The sequence below is a fragment of the Rhinolophus sinicus genome, chromosome 14 (genome assembly GCF_057876585.1).
Source record: "Rhinolophus sinicus isolate RSI-liver-muscle chromosome 14, RSI-T2T, whole genome shotgun sequence".
Classification (NCBI taxonomy): domain Eukaryota; kingdom Metazoa; phylum Chordata; class Mammalia; order Chiroptera; family Rhinolophidae; genus Rhinolophus; species Rhinolophus sinicus.
In genome coordinates, this window is record NC_142514.1 from 28,765,102 (window position 1) to 28,785,420 (window position 20,319).

Here is a 20,319-nt window from a genome sequence, read left to right on the forward strand (position 1 = left end):
AGCTGGCCGGGGTGCCGGGAAGGTCTCTAACGGCTGTGGTCGCTAGATACTGATCTGACGGGAAAGCCCCTAATAGCCGTTATCGCCGGTGACTACTCTAACGTGCCGGGAAAGTTCCTAGTGGCTATGGTCACTGGGAACTGCTCTAACAATAAGACCCGGTATTATATTATGATATGATATGATATGATATGATATGATATGATATGATATGATATGATATGATATATGATATGATATGACATGATATAAGACCCGGTCTTCTATTACAGTAAAATAAGACCAGGTCTTATATTAATTTTTGCTCCAAAAGACACATTAGAACTGATTGTCCAGCTAGGTCTTATTTTCGGGAAAACATGGTAGTTGCTGGATTAAATTGGATATACATAAAGCACTAAGAACAGTACCTGGCACATAGTAGACACTCTATCAATGCTAATTTGTACTGTTGCTTCCTTCTCCTTCGCCATCATCATCATTATCATCACGCCCTGCTACTACTTAGGAAACTACCTTACTACAGGCCCAGAATGTTCCCTTGATAATTTCTTTCCATTGGATTTCTACGTTCCTTCTTTCTCAAGTCAAAGCATTCTTGACATTTCATCTCTTCAACATAACTCTCTGACAACATGGATTAAAGTGGAACTTTCTCCTTAGCATACCTACTATACGGCCTGTTTATATTACGTTATGATGCGTGCTCGGGCTTCATCAGTTCAGGTTCCTTTTCTCTTCCTATCTCTATTCAAAACCCACCTCCTAGCGCAGGGATTGGAAAACTTTTTCTGTAAAGGGCCAAGTGGCCCTTTTATGAGACATATGGTTTCTGTTGGAACTATTCAACTTTGCCACTCTAGCATGAGACCAGCAAGAGAAAACATATTAACAATGAACATGGCTATGTGCCAATAAATCTGTATTTACAAAAAACAGGCAGCAGACAGGATTTGGCCTATGGGCCATCGGTTGCCAAATACCTGAACTTGAGGAATCCTTCCCTAAATAATTCTGCCTGGCTGTGATCATCCCATTTCAAGCATGTACTGTATTCATTTGCATATATTTATAAGCTTTTAAGTATTTTTATGTGGTCATTCTCCGACTTAACGTACAGATCCTTTAAGAAAGCTGTTCTTTCATTCTTTAAACAAAATGTACCTAAGCCTAGGAGTAACGCAGGGTATTAAGGATACAAAGACAAATAAGTCCCAGACTATGCTCACAAAGAACTCACAGATTAGTAGGACAGAGAGTAATTCAAATGTACAATCATAATATAAAATTTTGGACTAACAGAGATTCGTTATACAAAGTGCTCTGGGAAAACAGAATGGAACGATTAACTTTGCTTCAGGAGCTGAGGAAAACTTCATAGAAGTGATGAAGCTGAGCCAGGATTATCAGAAGAAAGATGAATAGGCATTTTAGGCAAAGGGAATATGGTACAAAGGTACTAAGGCATGGAAATGAACAGTGTTCAGAGAGCAGCAAGCAGTTTATTATAGATGTAAAAGGGTACGGTAAGTTACAGAGACAAATGACAGGAACTGAGTGAGATGAGACTAGAAAAGTAGGTAAGCAACCTGTGAAGCGCCTCGTTTGCCATACTAATACAATGTTACATTACACATCGAAGTGTTTGGTGTCATCTAAAGGATTATGTTAGACATTCAATATCTATCAAGATCTGGCTTATTTTAATGGTATTTTACATCTATAAAGGGGTTTTAACTTTTTTTCACACTTTTACATACATTATTTCCAATGTTCATACAGCTTCCATACTTACATGTCTACTAAGTTCTGATACAAATTATGAACCTGTGATGTAGTGAGAAGGGAAAGATTTAGAGGCAAAAGATCGAGGACTAAAATCTTGCCATTCATAGTAACAAGATTTTGATAAGTCTCTTTTTTTTAATGATGGAATAATGTATATTTAATGTTAAAACTTTACAAAATACTTCTATATCTCTATAATAATTGTTTCTTGATTGAGGGTGGTCACTGGCAACAATAATTTTCAATGTGCTATGCTATGACTACAGAATATATAAGATATTTGACTGTTCATACTTTCTGCTTGATAAATGTTATGTAAAAGAATAAATGAATCCTTAGTATATAAACCCCTAAACATAATCTACCTTATTTACATTTTTAAGCATAATATTTCCATCCTACTCCCAAGTTAAACCTTCAAATACTAAGCCACTATTGTGAATATAGGAGACCCTTAATAAGTGCTTGCTGAAATGATTTGCATCTGAAAATATTCCACGATGTATTTGGAGCAATGTCTCCAAAAGGGCATTGTGAAGAATTCTTTCTCTGCAGCGTGATCCTCAAGTATGAGTTCCAGAATCACATACAATGGTGACACATCTACACTGTATTACCCTTTTGGAGACTTTAAAAGTGTTAGTTTATTTGGGCTTTGGTACTTTTTTTTTTAATTAAAGTTTATTGGGGTGACTATTGTTAGTAAAGTTACATAGATTTCAGGTGTATAATTCTGTATTACATCATCTATAAATCCCATTGTGTGTTCACCACCCAGAGTCAGTTCTCTTTCCATCACCATATAATTTGATCACCGTTAGCCTCATCTACCACCCCCCCACACCTCTTACCCTCTGGTAACCACTAAACTATTGTCTGTGTCTATGAGTTTTTGTTTCTCATTTGTTTGTCTTGTTCTTTTGTTGTTTTTGGTTTATATACCACATATCAGTGAAATCATATGGTTCTCTGCTTTTTCTGTCTGACTTATTTTGCTTAGCATTATAATCTCAAGATCCATCCATGTTGTCACCAATGGTCTTATTTCATCTTTTCTTACCGCCGAATAGTATTCCATGAATAAGTCTCTTAATCCCTCATTGTTTCCATAAAATAGGAATAGCTATAGTACTTACTTCGTAAAATAACTGTAAAGACAGTATGAGATAATTATGTGAACGATTCTTTGCAAACTATAAAGAGCTGTATAAATGATACATGAGATTTGTTAAAATTGCAGGATAAGTTGGCAAGGGTGAGATTCTTTTACTCACTCTAATCACTTTTTGCAACACATACATTCATACACAGCCTAGTAGAGGATAACTCTCTATTATGCATAAACATAGATTCTGACCTTTTCGAGGATCTGATTTTTGCATGGTACCATCAGCTATACCAAATAGGAAATCGTTCCTCTTTAGCAGGATGGAGAAATCTAGAAGCAAAAGATAGAAAAAAATTATAAATGTGAACAACTATAGATCAAAGAAGACATGCAGTGAAATTCAGTTTTTATCAGAGGAAAGCAGCAGTCTGGACTCGCAGACTTGGTTCCCAAGGGCAGCAATTTGGTTAGGTTTTCAATTTCCAGGATCAGTCCCTCAGCTTTGTGGGTTCAGAATCCCGATTCTGTTAAAAACAGAACAGATTTTTTGAGGGCAGGTCTATAGGTCATTAAACAACGATGGACAAACTAGAATGTTAATTTATTAATTTACTGTGAAAAATATAACAGCCACATGAACTAAAATATTGTACACTAAAAACTACAAAGCACTGCTAAAGGAAATTAAAGAAACCATAAATAAACAGAAAGACATCCCATGTTCATGAATTAGAAGACTAAAACTGTTAAGATGACAATTATACCCAAAGTGATCTACAGATTCAATGCAATCCCTATCAAAATCACAATGATGTTTTTTGCAGAAATATAAAAAAGCCATCCTAAAATTCATATGGAATTTCAAAGGACCTTGAATAGTTTAAACAATCTTGAAAATGAAAAGACAAAGTTGGAGGACTCATGCTTCCTGATTTCAAAACTTACTACAAAGCTACAGTAATTAAAACAGTGTGGCACTGGCATAAGGACAGACATAGACCAATGGAATAGAACAGAGGGCCCAGAAATAAACCCTAACATGTACAGTCAAACAATTTTCAACAAAGGTGCCAAGGCCATTCATGGGAAAAGGATGCTTTTTTCAACAAATGGGAAACCCTGGATACCTATATGCAAATGAAGTAGAAACTTTACCTTACACAATATACAAAAATTAACTCAAAATACATCAAGGAACTAAACATAAGAGGTAAAATTATAAAACTTTTATGAGAAAACATAGGGGAAAATCTTCATGACACTGGATTTGACAATGATTCTTGGATAGTATCTAAATCACAGTCAACTACAAAAAAACCCCCAGATAAACTGGATTTCATTAAAATAAACATTTGTGCATCAAAGGACACTATCATGAGGGTCAAGAGACAACCCACAGAGTGGGAGAGGACACTGGCAGGTCATATACCTGATAAGGGATTAATATCTATACATAAAGAACTCGTACAATTCAACAAAAAATCTTTAAACAACCCAACTCATAAATGGCCAAGTGACTTTCATAGACATTTCTCCATTTATCTGTACAGAGGGCCAATAAGCAAATGAAAATATACTCAACATCATTAATCATTAGGGAGCTGCAAATCAAAATCACAATGAGATACCACTTCACACCCATTTGGATGGCTATTATAAAAACAAACAAACAAACAAACAAAAATAGTAAGTATTGTTGAGGATGTGGAGAAATTAGAACCCTTGAGAATTGCTAAGGGGAATGAAAAACAGTGCACCTGTTGTGGAAAATCTCAAAAAGTTAAACACAGAATTACCATATGATCTAACAACTCCACTCCTGGGTACATACCCAAAATAATTGAAAGCAAGAACTGAAACAGATACTTGTTTGTAGCAGCATTATTCACAAGAGCCAAAGGGTAGAAACAATCCAAGTGTCCATAAATAAATGAACAGATAAACAAATACGGTATATACATACAATGGAATATTATTCAGCTCTAAAAAGGAATGCAATTCTGATACTTACTACAACATGGATGAATCTTAAAAACATTATGCTCAGTGAAATAAACCAAAAACAAAAGGTCAAATATTGTATGATTCCACTTACATTTGGTGACTAGAATATGCAAATTCATAGAGATGGAAATTAGAACAGAGGTTACCAGGCGCTGAGCAGAGCGAGTCATGGAGAGTTATGATTTAATGGGTTCAGAGTCTCTGTTTGGGATGATGAAAAAGTTCTAAAGATGGATAGTGTTGAGGGTCACATAACATTGTAAATGTACTTAATACGTTAAAATGGTTAAAATGGTGGATTTTATGTTATGTATATTTTACCAGAAAAGAAAAGAAACAGGCAACAGGCAGATTTGCACCAGGGTTTAACAGTCCCATGCAACCATCTCACAATAGGAATACAAAAAGCTTCAGAGGGACTTTCAAGAAATTAACTCCTGAAGTTAACAGCATTCCCTTTCCTGGCTAATCCTAGATGTAACCTGCTGTCAACTTTCTTTATGACCTCCCATTTAGCATGTTTCCAAGCTGGTATCTTCTGATAAACACATCCTTTCTTTGGATAACATTACTCTCTTTATGTATATAGCAAGTGGTGCAGATAGGCTTTCGATTTGAATATTAACTCTGGACTAGCTGTGGAAACTTAGACAAGTTACTAAATGTCTCTGGGCCTCAATTTCTGTGTCTTTACAGCAGAAATAATAGTGTCTACTCCAAAGGGATTTTGAGGATGGAATGGCATTATCTATTTTAATGAATTAATATAAATAAGTATCTGACAGCTAGGGGGTTCCTCTCCACCTCCCTAACTTTTTGTCATAGTACTGACCACTCATGAAGTCAGTTCTCTGTACCTCGGCTCCAGGGCACCCGTAAGATACAGTCACCACCACAGCTCTCTGAGGTTTGGAGGGCGGGCCTTGCTAGTATCTCTATCCGAAACTTCTCAAAGGCCAACGTCCAAATGACCAAAAGCAAATGTAGACAAATTCATTTTCTGCCTATCTCACAAACCTCTCCTTATATACTTCTATCCTCCCTGAGGCCAGAGACTGTCATAGACTTATTTTATATTCCACAAATTGCCTAGCAGAAAAAGAAATAACTTTCTCAATTTTTTAAATTGAATTTTCAACAATTCTAAGTTTTTTATAACAGGATCTTGCATAAATTTCCAAGTACACAAGTTCTACTTCTATACTTGTAGTACAAAAATAGTAAGTATGGTTCTTTTGCAGCGACAAGAAACTAAGAAAAATATATAAGGTGTTACCGGGTGTGATAATGACCATTTCAAAGCCTACTACATGATAACTGGCATGTACTAAAAGTGTCACAAATAACAGAGTAAGTCCAATATCCCACTATGAAAAAATTCAATAATGAAACTGACCCAATATAAGAAAAAATTGTATTACACAAATCAGAAAAAGATCTATTTAATCTCCACTTAAAAAGCAAAACATCAAATCACATAATGATCAGAGAATAGCATCAAATCAAAAATCACATTCCTGATTTTACTCCTAGACCACAGTGGTCAGACATTCAATTTCACCTTGTCTGACTGACCTAAACTTCTTCAACTACACCAGTTAGGATTATCATCAGTATATATTTACTAAACATGTCTAGGCATAAAACTGGAATTAGGAGACAAAGAACCATAACAGAACAAAGAAATTGAAAGATTACAAGGAAAGGCTAGAATCACTTTGTTAAATAAACTTTCATATTGTTAACTTATGGAAATAATTATGCTCTAGGTTCTGTGCTAATAAGCACTTTAAAATAACTTTTTTGTTACAGTATAAGAATAAGAATATACAGTACAGTATAAAAATATACATTCTGAAAGGTATACAAATCCTAAGTATGGAGCTCAATGAACTTTTACAGTGTGTCTCCAAACCAAGGAAGAGATCATTACTAAGACACAAAGTACTACTTTTGTATCCTCTCCCAATCACTTCACTCAAGAGTAAACATTGTCTTGACTTCCATCACTGTAGATTAGTTTTGCCTGTTTTAAACTTTATATAAATAAAATTATGTTACGTGTACTCTTTTTTTAATGTCCACTTCCTTCCACTGAACATTGTGTTTGTGAGAGTCATCCATGGGGCTCCTCCTAGGCATTTTTACCTTCATTACTTGATTTAAAGCACCCAACAATTCTGGCATTTCCCATTTAAGCTAAAAAAAAAAAGAAGCTGAGGTTCTAAAGTTAAACAAGATTAATTAAGGCATCCAAGGTCACATGGCTACTAAACAGAAAAGCTAAAATTAAAGATCACCTAATTTCAAAGTTCATGCTCTTTTAGCTCCAATATGCTAGCCTATTATATAGTTTAAAAGCAACATGAAGTCAATCCCTCCCCTAGTTTACTTATTATAGGCCATATATATGTATAGAGCAGGGGTGTCCAAACTGCGGCCCGCGGGCCAACTGCAGCCCATGATCCATTGTTAATTGGCCCGCAGCAAATTCCAAAAATATATTTAGTTTACTTAAATAAACCAGGTGAGGCAATACGTACTTCACCTCGAGTGAGTGGCCCGGCTGTTTGTATATTTTACCGCACATGGCCCTTGGTGAAAAACGTTGAAAAAAGTTTGGACACCCCTGACTTAGAGGCTTAGCAAATAGTCAAGTACTATGCAAATGCAAGAAATGATAATTGCGACAGGAAGGAGCTAACTATGGCAGTGGCTTTCAAACATTATTTGTGGAGCAGCTGAGTAGCTCAGTTGGTTAGAGCGTGAGCTTGCAACAACAAGGCTACTGATTCAATTCCCACATGGGATGGGGGGCTGCGTCCTCTGCAATTAAGATTGAAAATGGCGACTGGACTTGGAGCTGATGGGCCCTGGAGAAACACACTATTCCTCAATAATAGTAAAAAAAAATTTTTTTAATGAAAAAACAAATTGTCCCTATCTTAAGAAACAAAAAATAAAAACATCTTATTTGATTGTGACCCACAGGCTTAAATCCAGGCATTTTTACAACAATATGCATTTCTGAAAGAACTTATATTCTGTACTCTGTAAAAGTCATGTACTAAAAATGGGCTTGTGGGAAAATAGGATCAGACTACTAAAAGCCCATGGAACTCTGTATCCTTTACACACACACGATGTGAGTCACTAACAAAAGGTTAAATGAGGCTCAACACACTAAATTAAAAAGAAGGAAGAAGGGTGCAATCCATTTTAGAATAATTTCCAACTAGAATGATTATTTTAAATAAATGTTTAATGTGTAATGAATGAAACAAACCTGTAACTCTCCAGAACATTAAGCTTCTAAGTGACTTACTTCCCCAAGGTTTTCTGGAGTGAAGATTTGAATGCATGCCACCATCTGCAGACGAAGCCACTTAATAAAAGCTTTTCATGGTGACAAAATTAAAATCTTAGGTCAGACTCATATGGCTTTGGGGACCCATAAGAGACCAATAACCCCTTTATCATTTTTTTATCTGTTCACACTGTCCAAACAGACCTTTGAAAGATGTCTATGCCACAACTACTAGAGATCTATTAGGGTCTGATAGGATAGAGTCCTGTACAGAAAATTACCTCCTTAGACAGAGAGCGCTGAGAATAGATGAAATCCTCACCTGCTTAGGCCACGGGAGACAGGTACATAAAGTGATTTGGGTTCACTGACAGAGCCACATCTATAAGCCATTTTGTAATCCCCCCACCGCGCACGCACACACACACACACACACACACACACACACACACACACAGTCTCAAGTTCTTAGCCTAAAAAAGGTGAGTTACGAATCCTTGGCATTATCCATGGTCTTCAGGAATCTCACAGACTTACAAACCCGAAACAATCATGGTTTCTCTGTACCAAGAAACTGAGATGCAACTTAGACCTAACCTTGGCCTGGTTCATTCTTTGTCACTCAGTAGTCACTTCCTCAGGGCTTCTGATTCTTCACCTAAAAACCAGGCGGTTAGAACTCTATAATGCTTTCCCAGGCAGGTCCATATGTACTACAAACTAGCTGCATGCCTGTTTCCTCATCATCCACATCAAGTGTCTGATTTTAAGGCTTCACAGAAAATCCTGTTGTTATGGAAATAAGGGAAATTTATCAAGTGATATCAGCTACTCAGGCAATTGCTCTGACAATCATTTCTGGTTGGGAAACTTTGAGACTACCTCTTTCTTCATTGTAACGGGAAGGCCAGAGACTACAAAGGGGCTTCCAGTGAAATGTTTTCTGTGAAACCAAAACAGTACAGCAATCTAAGGAAAGGGCTTTCTTCTCTAGAAACTGATTTTATTGAGAGGGCATGGAATAATCTTTGAGTGGTATAAAGTTAAGACATATTATAGATTTAAAAAAATTATTTGGGGGTGATACAGAAAGAATATATAAGCATGCCAAACAGCTAAAACAGAAGAGTAGTACTATTTGCTAAGAGTGTTTACTAGGAATCTTCTTTGTGCTAACTTGAGAATAAAGCCTCTTTTAAAAAGTCAAAAGCCTTTGTATATAACAGCACGCATCAAGACGCATGAGAAGAAAAAAACATATGTTTAGTTTCACGTCAGAGACAAGTTTATGGTTGCTTGGCTTTCTGAGTTTTTTGTTTGGTTTTGTATCCCAGAAATTTAGCCTTTAGGACACAAGATGCCTTTCTCAACTTCCTCAGCTTTTGAACCAGGACTTTATCCCTTATTTAAGATCTACTTTAATTCTTCCTCATTTTAAGTCTCAGGTTCATTGGACCAGGATTAGTGGTAGACTTTATTTTAGAGAACAATTTTATATGGTAGTACTAGTTCAGAGAACTCCAGATAGTTATTTCATTAAAATCATTGATAAGTGTCTAACCTGCGCAACGCTCTTTCACACAGAGCAGTGATGCATACTTTTTTCCCACCATGACACACCTGAAGAATACAAAACACTCCTAATCAGTGGGGGCAGGCTCATTAAAGGCACTGATTTTCAGCCAGAAGGTAAGAGGTAGGGTTAATTTGATAGGGAGGGAGGCGCCACTGGGTGAAGGTGTTTTGGAATCTCCAGGTGTGTTTGTGCCGTTGGAAAAAGCACCTCCCCAGTCCATATGCTTCTTCCACTGACCTTCCTCAGCCCCAGCATCTAGAGGAGTGTCATCCAACAGAAATATAATTTACGCCACTCATGTCATTTTAAGTTCTCTAGTAGTCACATTTTTTAAAAGAAAACAAGTAAAAATTATTTTAATAATGCATTTTATTTAACACAATATATTGAAATGTTATTTTAAAAGTCAATGAAAACACATTTTTACATTAAGTCTTCAAAATCCAGTGTGTATTTACAATTATAGCTTATCTCAATTCAGATGCTAAGTTTTTATCAGATACGTGATTCAAATGTCATAAAATTTACAGTTGAAAAAGATTTATATATCGTTATTTAAAACATACTTAAAATTTCCTAATAACTGTATAAAGGATCAATTTCTAAATTTAGTTAAAATTAAATAAGATTTACAATTTAGTACTTAAGTCACACTAGACACGTGGTATTGTGTTAACCCATATCTTGAGGAAATAATAAAATTAAATGTTAAGTACTTACTATCGTGTTTCCCCAAAAATAAGACTGGGTCTTATATTAATTTTTGCTCCAAAAGATGCATTAGGGCTTATGTTCAGGGGATGTCATCCTGAAAAATCATGCTAGGGCTTCTTTTCCGGTTAGGTCTTATTTTTCGGGGAAACACGGTATATGCCAAGCATTGTTCTACGCATTTTACTTGTACTAAATTGTTCAATTCTCACAACACTGTAAGGTGGGTACTATTATTATCTTCATTTTATTGATAAGGAAACCAGTGCAGAGAGATCTTATAATTTGCCCAAAGTTATACCATTAGTAAATGGTGGAGCTGGGATTCAAAGCAAGGTAATTTGGCCCATTTCTTGTTTCTGAGGCTTAGGGTTTTTCCTGGAAAACTGGGCTACTTATAATAGTACGCCCTAGGAGTAAATGCAATCTTTTGCCTATGTTTGGTTAGAGGCTCTCAGCATTGGCTGACTGTATTAGATGTTCCTATCTTGATTATATGTTAATGTAAATTAGCTCATGTCACCTCCTCCGCCTTAAAATCTTCTGAAGGCTCCCCACAGCACTTAAAATTAAACCCAAGTACCTTACCTGACCCACATCATGCATGATCTGATCCCCACGACCTCCACCAGACCTCCCCCTACCACTCTCATCTATTCACTTAGCTCCAGCCACACTGGCCGTCTCTGCTCCTCATGCACGCCAACTCCTTATTACTTTAGGGCCTTTACACTACCTGGAATGCTCCACCTCATATTCGTATGACTGGCTTATCATTCAGGTCTTAGCTTAAATGTCACCTCCTCAAAATTGATGGTTGCTAGAAGGGTGGGGGGTGGGGATGAGGGAGAAGGGGAAGGGATTAGCATAAATTGGTAACTACAGTATTGCCACGGGGATATGAAAGACAGTTTGGGGAATATAATCAATAATGTTGTAAAGATTTTGTAGGGTGTCAGATGGGCACATGTCTTATTAGGGAGACCACTTCATGGATGGTTCAGATGTTTGACCACTGCACTGCACACCTGAAGCTGAATAATACTGTATGTCAACTATAATTTAATATACATAGTCATGGGATATGGAGTACAGCATAGGGAATAGAGTCAATGGAATTGTAATAGATATATATGATGTCAGAGGGGCAATAGATTGGGGCAGGGGGGTTATCACTTTGTGAGGGGTGAAATGTCTAAGTATTGCATTGTTTTGCACACCTGAAATAAATAAAAATAAGTCACTTCCTCAAAGAACCCTTCCCTGACCACTCAATCTCGTCACCTAGAGTCTCTCTTATCATACCACACTTAATTCTCCACAGCAGTTAGCACCATTTAATATTTTCCTTGTCTATTTAGTTGTCTCCTCCAGCACTGGGAATAGTGCCTGGTATAGAGGAGGCACTCAATAAGTATTTTTGAATGAAACGAATAAATGCTCATCATTAAGAAAAAAAAGGAATAAAATTCAAAAACTACATGACCAGAGCAACGTGACTATTTTCTGAATTTAAAAAAGAATATATTTGGATGGTTTGTAATTTAGACTTAGATGATTTCTGAGAGAGAAAAAGTTATGGAAAATCTCTTAAAATGAAACAAAAACAAGCTGGGTCCTTTATCTGTAAATTACTCTCAAATCTGACAGGATCATTACATAAAGGTAATGAGAGGATGACAAGAGAGAATATAATTTAGCTTTTCAAAGACTTTTCTGCATACAGTCCTCACAACTTATTAAAGAAATCCACATAACACAAAGGCAAATTCTATCTGATTAAAACTCATTTAAAAGAGATGCACTTGCAGATGGGTGCAGCCGTTATGGAAGGCAGGGTGGAGGTTCCTCAAACAATTAAGAGTAGAATTACCATACGACCCAGCAATCCCTCTCCTGGTATCTAGCCCAAAAATCTGAAAACATTTGTCCATAAAGACACATGCGCTTCAACGTTCATTGCAGCTTTATTTACAGTGGCCAAGACATGGAAACAACCAAAGTGTCCTTCAATAGATGATTGGATAAAGAAGTTGTGGTATATATACACAATAGAATACTATTCGGCTGTAAGAAAAGATGAAATAGTACCATTTGCGACAACATGGCTGGATCTTGAGATTATTATGCTGAGTGAAATAAATCAGATAGAAAAAGTTAAGAACAATAGGATTTCACTGATATGTGATATATAAAGCAAAAACAACAAGAGAACAAGACAAACAAATGAGAAACAAAAACTCATAGACACAGACAATAGTTTAGTGGTTACCAGAGGGTAAGAGGTGTGGGGGGGTGGTAGATGAGGCTAACGGTGATCAAATTATATGGTGATGGAAGGAGAACTGACTCTGGGTGGTGAACACACAATGGGATTTATAGATGATGTAATACAGAATTATACACCTGAAATCTATGTAACTTTACTAACAATTGTCAAACCAACAAACTTTAATTAAAAAAAGACATGTATTGAGATGACAAAAGAAGATTTTAAAAATATGAGAAAGTACACAGCTACATAGCAGCACTGGAAAACAGGGAAGAGTACCATCAAAGAATCAGAAACTTTGAAGAATTTCTGAAAAATATCATCTAAATGGAGCTATATTTGTGGAGCTAGGGTTCCAGTCTTTTCCTATTGCACCACTGACTCAAAAAAGATGCTAAGCGTGATTCTCCAACTGAGAGTCTGGCAGGGTGTCCAAAGGAAAAAGCTTTAGTTATTTTTTAAATGTTTGGAAAATCCTAAAATATGGATCTTAATGTGAATATAAAACATTTGTCAACTTTCTGATTTGTTTTATTGAGACAGAGTGGTAGAAGGAAAGTGAAAGTACTTCTTAAAAATCCTCAACTTGGTTATAAGTTACCTAAAACCCAACAAAAAAGGAAGTTGAAATGTTAACAGCTAACATTTATATCAGCTCTTGGGAGCAATTCTACGTATATATTTCATATGGTTATCCATAATATCCAGTGAGAAATTACTATTATTCCCATTTCACTGATGAGGAAATTTCAATTAGAGAGTTAGGTGGTTGAACTGGGATTTGAAACAATGCAGGTCATGCTCTCTGCAGTATACCATGCTGTTACTACTTGCTTCCACAAAGCTAATCACTAGCCTTCTGATTGGTCTCTCCTAGTTCCATCCCATTATGTGTATGGCAACCAGAGTAATCCTTCAAAAATAAGCAGTCACTCACGTTGCCTCTGTTTCAAATCCTTCAACAGTCATGTAGCCAACAGAACGAAACTCACCAGTCCTGGCATTGCATATACAGCCCTTCAAAACCTATAAACCCTTTAAAGTTTGGCCCGACTACTTCTCCGCCTCGTCTACCCATCTTCTCCTTCTCTTTACCTCTAGCCCTAAGTTAGTCTAAATGACCTACAGCCCTCAGCTCCTCTGTAATGAAGTTCCTTTTACCATCATACACTCGTCAACTTACAACTCATGCTTCAAAATTTAACTCAGAAATCAATGTATCCTCAGCCTTCTTAGCTCTTTTCCCTAATCATTTCCTCTTCTGTGCTATATTGATATCTGGTTCATACTCATAGCATTTAAATACTGTATTACAATTATTTATCTCCCTCCCTCCCTATTTGACAGTGAAGCCCCACGGGATGTCTTAGTCATCTTTACAACCCTAGGGTCTAATATACTGCCTGACAGTAGCAGGCATCAGGTACATTTTTGTTGAGTTGAAATCAAATACACTCACTTAGAAAGTACACAAGTGTTAAAAAAGGATTTGGATTTTGCAAAATATACAGTTTCAAAGGGGGAAAAGAACCCAAAGTCCTTTAACTGAGCCACGTATAAGAACGGCAGCTGCCCTGAAGGTCCTGCGAGCACTCTGTGCCCCAGCTGGGCTCCAGAAGGTTCATTACTTTCATATTACCACTGTGGCAATTTTTAATGAGCTCAGCGCAAGCAAGATAAATTGAAATGACAGCCCTGGCAACAAACATCTCTTATTTATCACTAGAACTAGTCTCTCACTAGCAGTGCCATGGATAAGCCGTCTTCAAAGCAAAGCAATATTTGTAGAGTATCTTCTAAGAGACCTGCAAACACTGACTGGCACTAAGGGGAACCCCCCAAAATATAAGTCCTCATTAGGACAGGCAAAGAATATATTCTTGAAAAATAACTGAACAACACAGATGTCCAGTAGAAGCAATGATAAAGGACTCATTATATAGTTCATCATTTATGGGTCAACTGCCTACCGAAGGGCTGACTGAAGTGCCACTGGCGCTCGTCTTGCTTCCAGTGTCACAACAGTATGCATGAGGAGGAAACCAAGAACCAGTACGAGGCATTCCGGCAGAAGGAAGGTCTGTCTGTAAAACTAAAGCCCTCACCCCTCCAAACGTTTGAGGACTTCTTGGTACCAAAGCATACCCACCAATGATTTAAGGTTGCTCTTCTGAGATAAAGCCAAACGATCAGCTGTTGACATAACGAAAATAAACTTTATAGTGCAACTAGACACAAACATGGTTTAAAAGAGAGAAAGAAAAATGCCAGGAAACCCTCTAGATACAGGGAGATACACATACTGTCTTTCACTGTATCCAGGTAACACCCTTTTTGGCTTCTTACAGCTGCCATAACAAAACGCGGTAAACTGGATGTAATAAACAACAGCAATTTATCTTCTCACAGTTTCAGAGGTAGAAGTCTGGAATAAAGGTGTTGGCAGGGTGATGCTCTCTCTGAAGTCTGCAGGAGAAGATCCTGCCTTGCCTCTTCCAGCTCTGGAAGCCCATGGAAACTAATACAGATTTTGGTACTGCTGAGAGTGGAGTGCTGCTCTAATAAATACTTGAAAATGAGGAAGTGGCTTTGGAATTGGTAGAGAAATATTGCCTGGAAGAGACAGTTGGTAGAAATAGGTGCATTAAAGGTGCTTCTAGTGAGGCCTTAGGAGGAAGTAATGAACATGTTATTTGACACTAGAGGAAAGACAATTCTTATTATAGTGGCAGAAAACTTGTCTGAATTGTGTTCAACCATTGTGTGAACTTGTAAGTGATGAATTTGGATATTTAGTTGAGGAGATTTCTAAGCAAAGTGTTGAAATGTGGTCTAGTTTGTCCTTGGTGCTTATAGTAAAATATGAGAAAAGATAAATTGAAGAACAAATTGTTAAACAAAAAAGGAACCAGCTCTTAATAATTTGGAAAATTCTCTGCCTATCCGTGTGTTCTGGAAACAGGGTCAAGGGTGTGGCTGGACAATCATTTGCCTGACTCATGGATACAACCATCACAGAAGCTAGGAATAGAGACATGATTTTATATGTACATACATATATACTATATATAGTCTTTACTTCATCCTCCATCATGACAACACTCCGTGTCACACATCGCTTCTGGTATATGGCAATTTCTGTCAAATAAAAACATTACGCTGTGTCCTCATCCACCTTATTCACTCAATCTGGCACCATGAGACTTCTGGCTCTTCCCCAAAGTCAAAATGATTCAAGACATCAAGACAGCCATGACAGGGCAACTAAAGACACGCACGAAAGAGGACTTCCAGAGCTGCTTTAGAAAGTGGCAAGAATGGGATAAGTGTGTTCGAAGCAAGGGGGAGTATTTTAAGGGGGATTAATGGCAATGTGTTTTACTATAATACATTTTAACATTCACTGTATTTTGTGATCACACCTCATATATATGTATACACATACATATATGTATACGTGTGTGTGTGTGTGTGTGTGTGTGTGTGTGTGAGTGTATTTATCTAGAAAAGATGTGTGGAGGATCCCTCTTGTAAGATGGTTTGGACCCCATGAATTGCATGGGAGACTGACAAGGTTTGGAGGATTTCATACCAGCCAACGGGCTGCCAGCCTAGACTAGAAGGGAGAGGGGGAAAAAGTGAAGGAAGAATAACACCAAGGGCAGCACCACAGATGCAAATCCCTGGGCCAATGGGACCCTGTTGGGAAAAGGGTGCGGCTGCCCCAGAAGGCCAGAGGACAGAGCATGGAGCCACAGAGGACTTTCCCCAGGTCTTGAGATTGAATAAAATTTGCCCTGCTGGGTGGGTTACGAATTTGCTTTAGAATAGTGATCCTTTTAGTCCTTCAATTTTCTCCCTTTTGTAATGGAAATATCTTTCCTATGCCTGTCCTACTATTGTATCTTAGAAGCAGATAACTTATTTTCAGGTCCAGGGACGGAGAGACTTTTTTTTCCAGGATAGACCATACTAGAATCTCACCGATACCTGACATAGAACTGACCATATAATGGAAGATTTATTTCTGGCTCTCTATCCTATTCCATTGATCTATATGTGTTTTCATGCCAGTACCATGCTGTTTCGATTACTGTAGCTTTATAGTATAGTTTGGTGTCAGGGATCATGATACCTCCCACTTTGTTGTTTCTCAAGATTTCTTTGGCTATTCACAGTCTTTGGGATTCCATATAAATTTTAGGATTAGTTGTTCTTATTCTGAAAAGAATGCCATTGGGATTTTAATAGGTCTGCACTTGTTATTTCTTAATATGTGTTCCAGACGATCAGACAAATTGGGGAAATACTAGCTTAGGCTAAAGTTTAACTAACATTCAACAAGTCTGGTTGAGGAGCCCACAGTATATGAAACGGCAGTTGTTATTTCCCAGTAATACAGAGGAAGGACAATACAACATTTATTTAAAACATACTATGAGTCCACCACTGTACCAGAAACCACCATGGTATACAGTGGGCACTAAAAGTTTAAGATGCTGCTTTGCCTTCCAGGATCTGTATTCTTTTAATTTGTAGAAAAGGCAAAACTTAAAATACATCAGGACTGCTGAACCTGCCTGATCAATGAAATAATCTAAGGATCTTTTTTGTAGATCAGAGGCGGCAGACATGGGATTTAAACCCCAATCCATCAGACAACAAAGCTATTTCCAAAATACAGTTAGTGTAAAATACAGTTCCCTCTCAATATAAGGTAAAGGAACACACACACAAAAATTAGGAACAATAAAAATAGTCCATTAATTCAAATTTGAATTTAACTAACAGGTATTGAGTACTTACAATGTAAACATTTACTGTATTAGACACTTAAATATTGATTTTCATTAATAAATGATAAGAAAACACCAGGAAATTAGTTGACATTTCTCTTTTCAGCCTAATGATTTATTTATATGCCATCATTAGGGGATTTAACAAATTAAAAGAAAACTGTTAGTACTGAGAATAAAGAAGCCCAAAAACCATTACCTAACATTTCACCAAATTCAACTAGCAGTTCTCAGGAAGACAACTTTGACATGGAAGTGTCAGTGTCAGGGTCGGCATAGAAAGAATCTATTTGTTGGTAAGGCAGTTAATAGAATTCAGCCCAAACAACCAATTTTGGTTTATTCATTACGCAAAGTTGCATTAAGTAATTGAGTGTTGTGGAAATCTGAAGGCTAAGAGTTGGGGAGTTTGAAGAGTAGGTTTTGGGCCAATACTGAAGCAAGAGAATTGCAAACTCTACTGGTATTTGTTTAGTAATATGTCCTAAGCTTTCTGTGAGAGAACATCTAGGGTCATTAAATATTTACAGAAAGATTTCTGTGAGTGGTTTCCTTCAAATGTAGGTACAACTAAAACTGATGATGAAGATATACTTAGTAGAACTATACACTGTGATTAATTGAGTTCTCGAAGTTTTTTCTTAAAACTAAATCCAAGACTTCTAAATTGACCTCATTCCAATAATCATACTAATCTCATAAAGCATTTGCAGTAAAAACATCCAACTGACACTCATGCACGGTGGTGATACCGTGTTTCCCCGAAAATAAGACCTAGCTGTACCATCAGCTCTAATGCGTCTTTAGGAGCAAAAATTATAAGACCCGGTATCATATCATATCATATCATATCATATCATATCATATCATATCATATCATACCATACCCGGTCTCATATTATAGTAAAATAAGACAGGGTTTTATATTAATTTTTGCCCCAAAAGATGCTTTAGAGCTGACTGTCTGGCTAGGTCTTATTTTCAGGGAAACACGGTAGGTAGTAGCACTTTTTTTAGTGTCACACAAACAGCTCAAAAAAATAATACTCCTTTGTGACCTGAATCATTTTTGTTCAGGACTTAGTCACAATCCTTCCAAATAATTGCACTGTGCTTTCAGTTAACGAGCAACATTATGTAGTGAGAATTTTTTACATTTGTCGGAGTCCTCTCTGTTGACTAGCAGTTGGCATATTTTTGTCATCTACATGTGTAAGACCCCGAGGTGGAAAAAGTTTACATGACATCTATCTAGAATACACTTTGGCACATGAATCTATCAACAGATGGTAACTTGTTGGTCCCATCAAATGAGTCAACCAAATTGGGAACATTTTATGAAGAAATGTGCTTTAATTAAATCCCAAAGAAATAGCATGTAAAATTATTTTAACTTTATTATAACTTTTTAAAAATATGCTTTTATTTTAGAACAATTTTAGATTTACAGAAAATCTACAAAGATAGTTCAGAGTTCCCATGTACCCTGCACAGCTTCCACTATTATTAACATCGTAAGTTAGTCTGGTACATTTGTTACAGTTAATGAACCAATATCGATACATTATTAACTAAAGTCCACATTTTATTGAGAATTTCCTCAGTTTTTACCTATCCTTTTTCTGCTCCAGGACCCCATCCAGGAAAACACATTACATGTAGTTGTCATGTCTCCTTAGGTTCTTCTTGGCTGACAGTTTCTCATATTTTCCTTGTTTGATTACCTTGGTAGTTTTGAGGAACAGTTGTCAGGTATTTTGTAGAATGCCCCTCAACTGGGACTTGTCTGATGTTTTTCTTGTGATTAGACTAGAGTTATAGATTTGAGGGAGGAAGACCACTGAAGTCGGAATAATTTTTATCCCAACTATCTCTTGGATAGTTGGCTCACTGAGGGAAGCAACCACGTCTTAGTCTCACCTTTGTATCCTTAGCAGGTCGCCGGCAAATGTTTTGATTAAGAAGGAGGAGGTAGGCATACATCAAAGGTTGAGAGGGTACAGAAACTTTGCAATTTATTAAAATATAAGCACTGACATTAACAAGGAAACTGTTCATACAAATTAAAAAATAATCGTGTCTCTGATTCACTAAAGTATTTCATTTGTCTATTCTAGGATCCTTCCAGTTTGCCTACATTGTTTGGTGAGATGGGATATATTCAGTAAAAAGAAAACAAAGTCAATTCTTACAAGTAAACCTTGCTTCCTATACTGGTAAAGTTTCGGAATTATATAACACAGCTTGTGGGGAGGGTACATGGTGAAATGGAAAGGGCATTAGGGTTAATGTCAGGCTGGTCTGGGTCTGAAACTGAGTCCTCTCACTTATAAATTGTATGATTTGGCAGATATCTTTGAATCTCAGTTTCTTTATATATAAAATGGAGCTAATAATATCTACATGCTGGTGGATGAGAACAATATGTGTTTGCATGTTACAATGTGTCTGACAGATACTCAAAAAATATTATTCCTTTTCTGAGCATGGTATGTTGCACAGAATTGGTATGCTTTAAATACATTCTGGAATAAGGCAGGATATGTATAAACAAACAAACATAGAAGATGCTGTTTACTTTTATAGTGAATAAATTCTGAAGCAATTTCACGTACCTTTATGTTTTTTTAAGTAGTTAATGAGTGCCTGACATATAGTAGCCACTCAAGTGGTTGATGATTCTTCCATCAGATTTCTTGAAGAAGAGTCAAGAAAATCAAACTCCAGTTTTTATGACTTTGGACAAACCACGTCCCT

General features: G+C 36.8%; 1 protein-coding gene across 11 annotated transcripts in view; it reads right to left on the reverse strand.

The window, feature by feature from the left end:
* SCMH1 (Scm polycomb group protein homolog 1) overlaps window positions 1–20,319 on the reverse strand; it is a 145,183-nt gene that overhangs the window by 115,689 nt on the left and 9,175 nt on the right. For 9 of the 11 annotated variants that reach the window (XM_019737146.3, XM_074334515.2, XM_019737138.3 and 6 more), the window contains one exon: window positions 3,146–3,226. In XM_019737146.3, coding sequence (XP_019592705.1) covers window positions 3,146–3,170 — 25 coding nt within the window. In that variant the 5' untranslated portion in view covers window positions 3,171–3,226. Of the gene's footprint in view, window positions 1–3,145; window positions 3,227–20,319 lie in introns of those variants that run through there. The other 2 variants (XM_019737142.3, XM_074334516.2) reach the window with 2 other exon arrangements.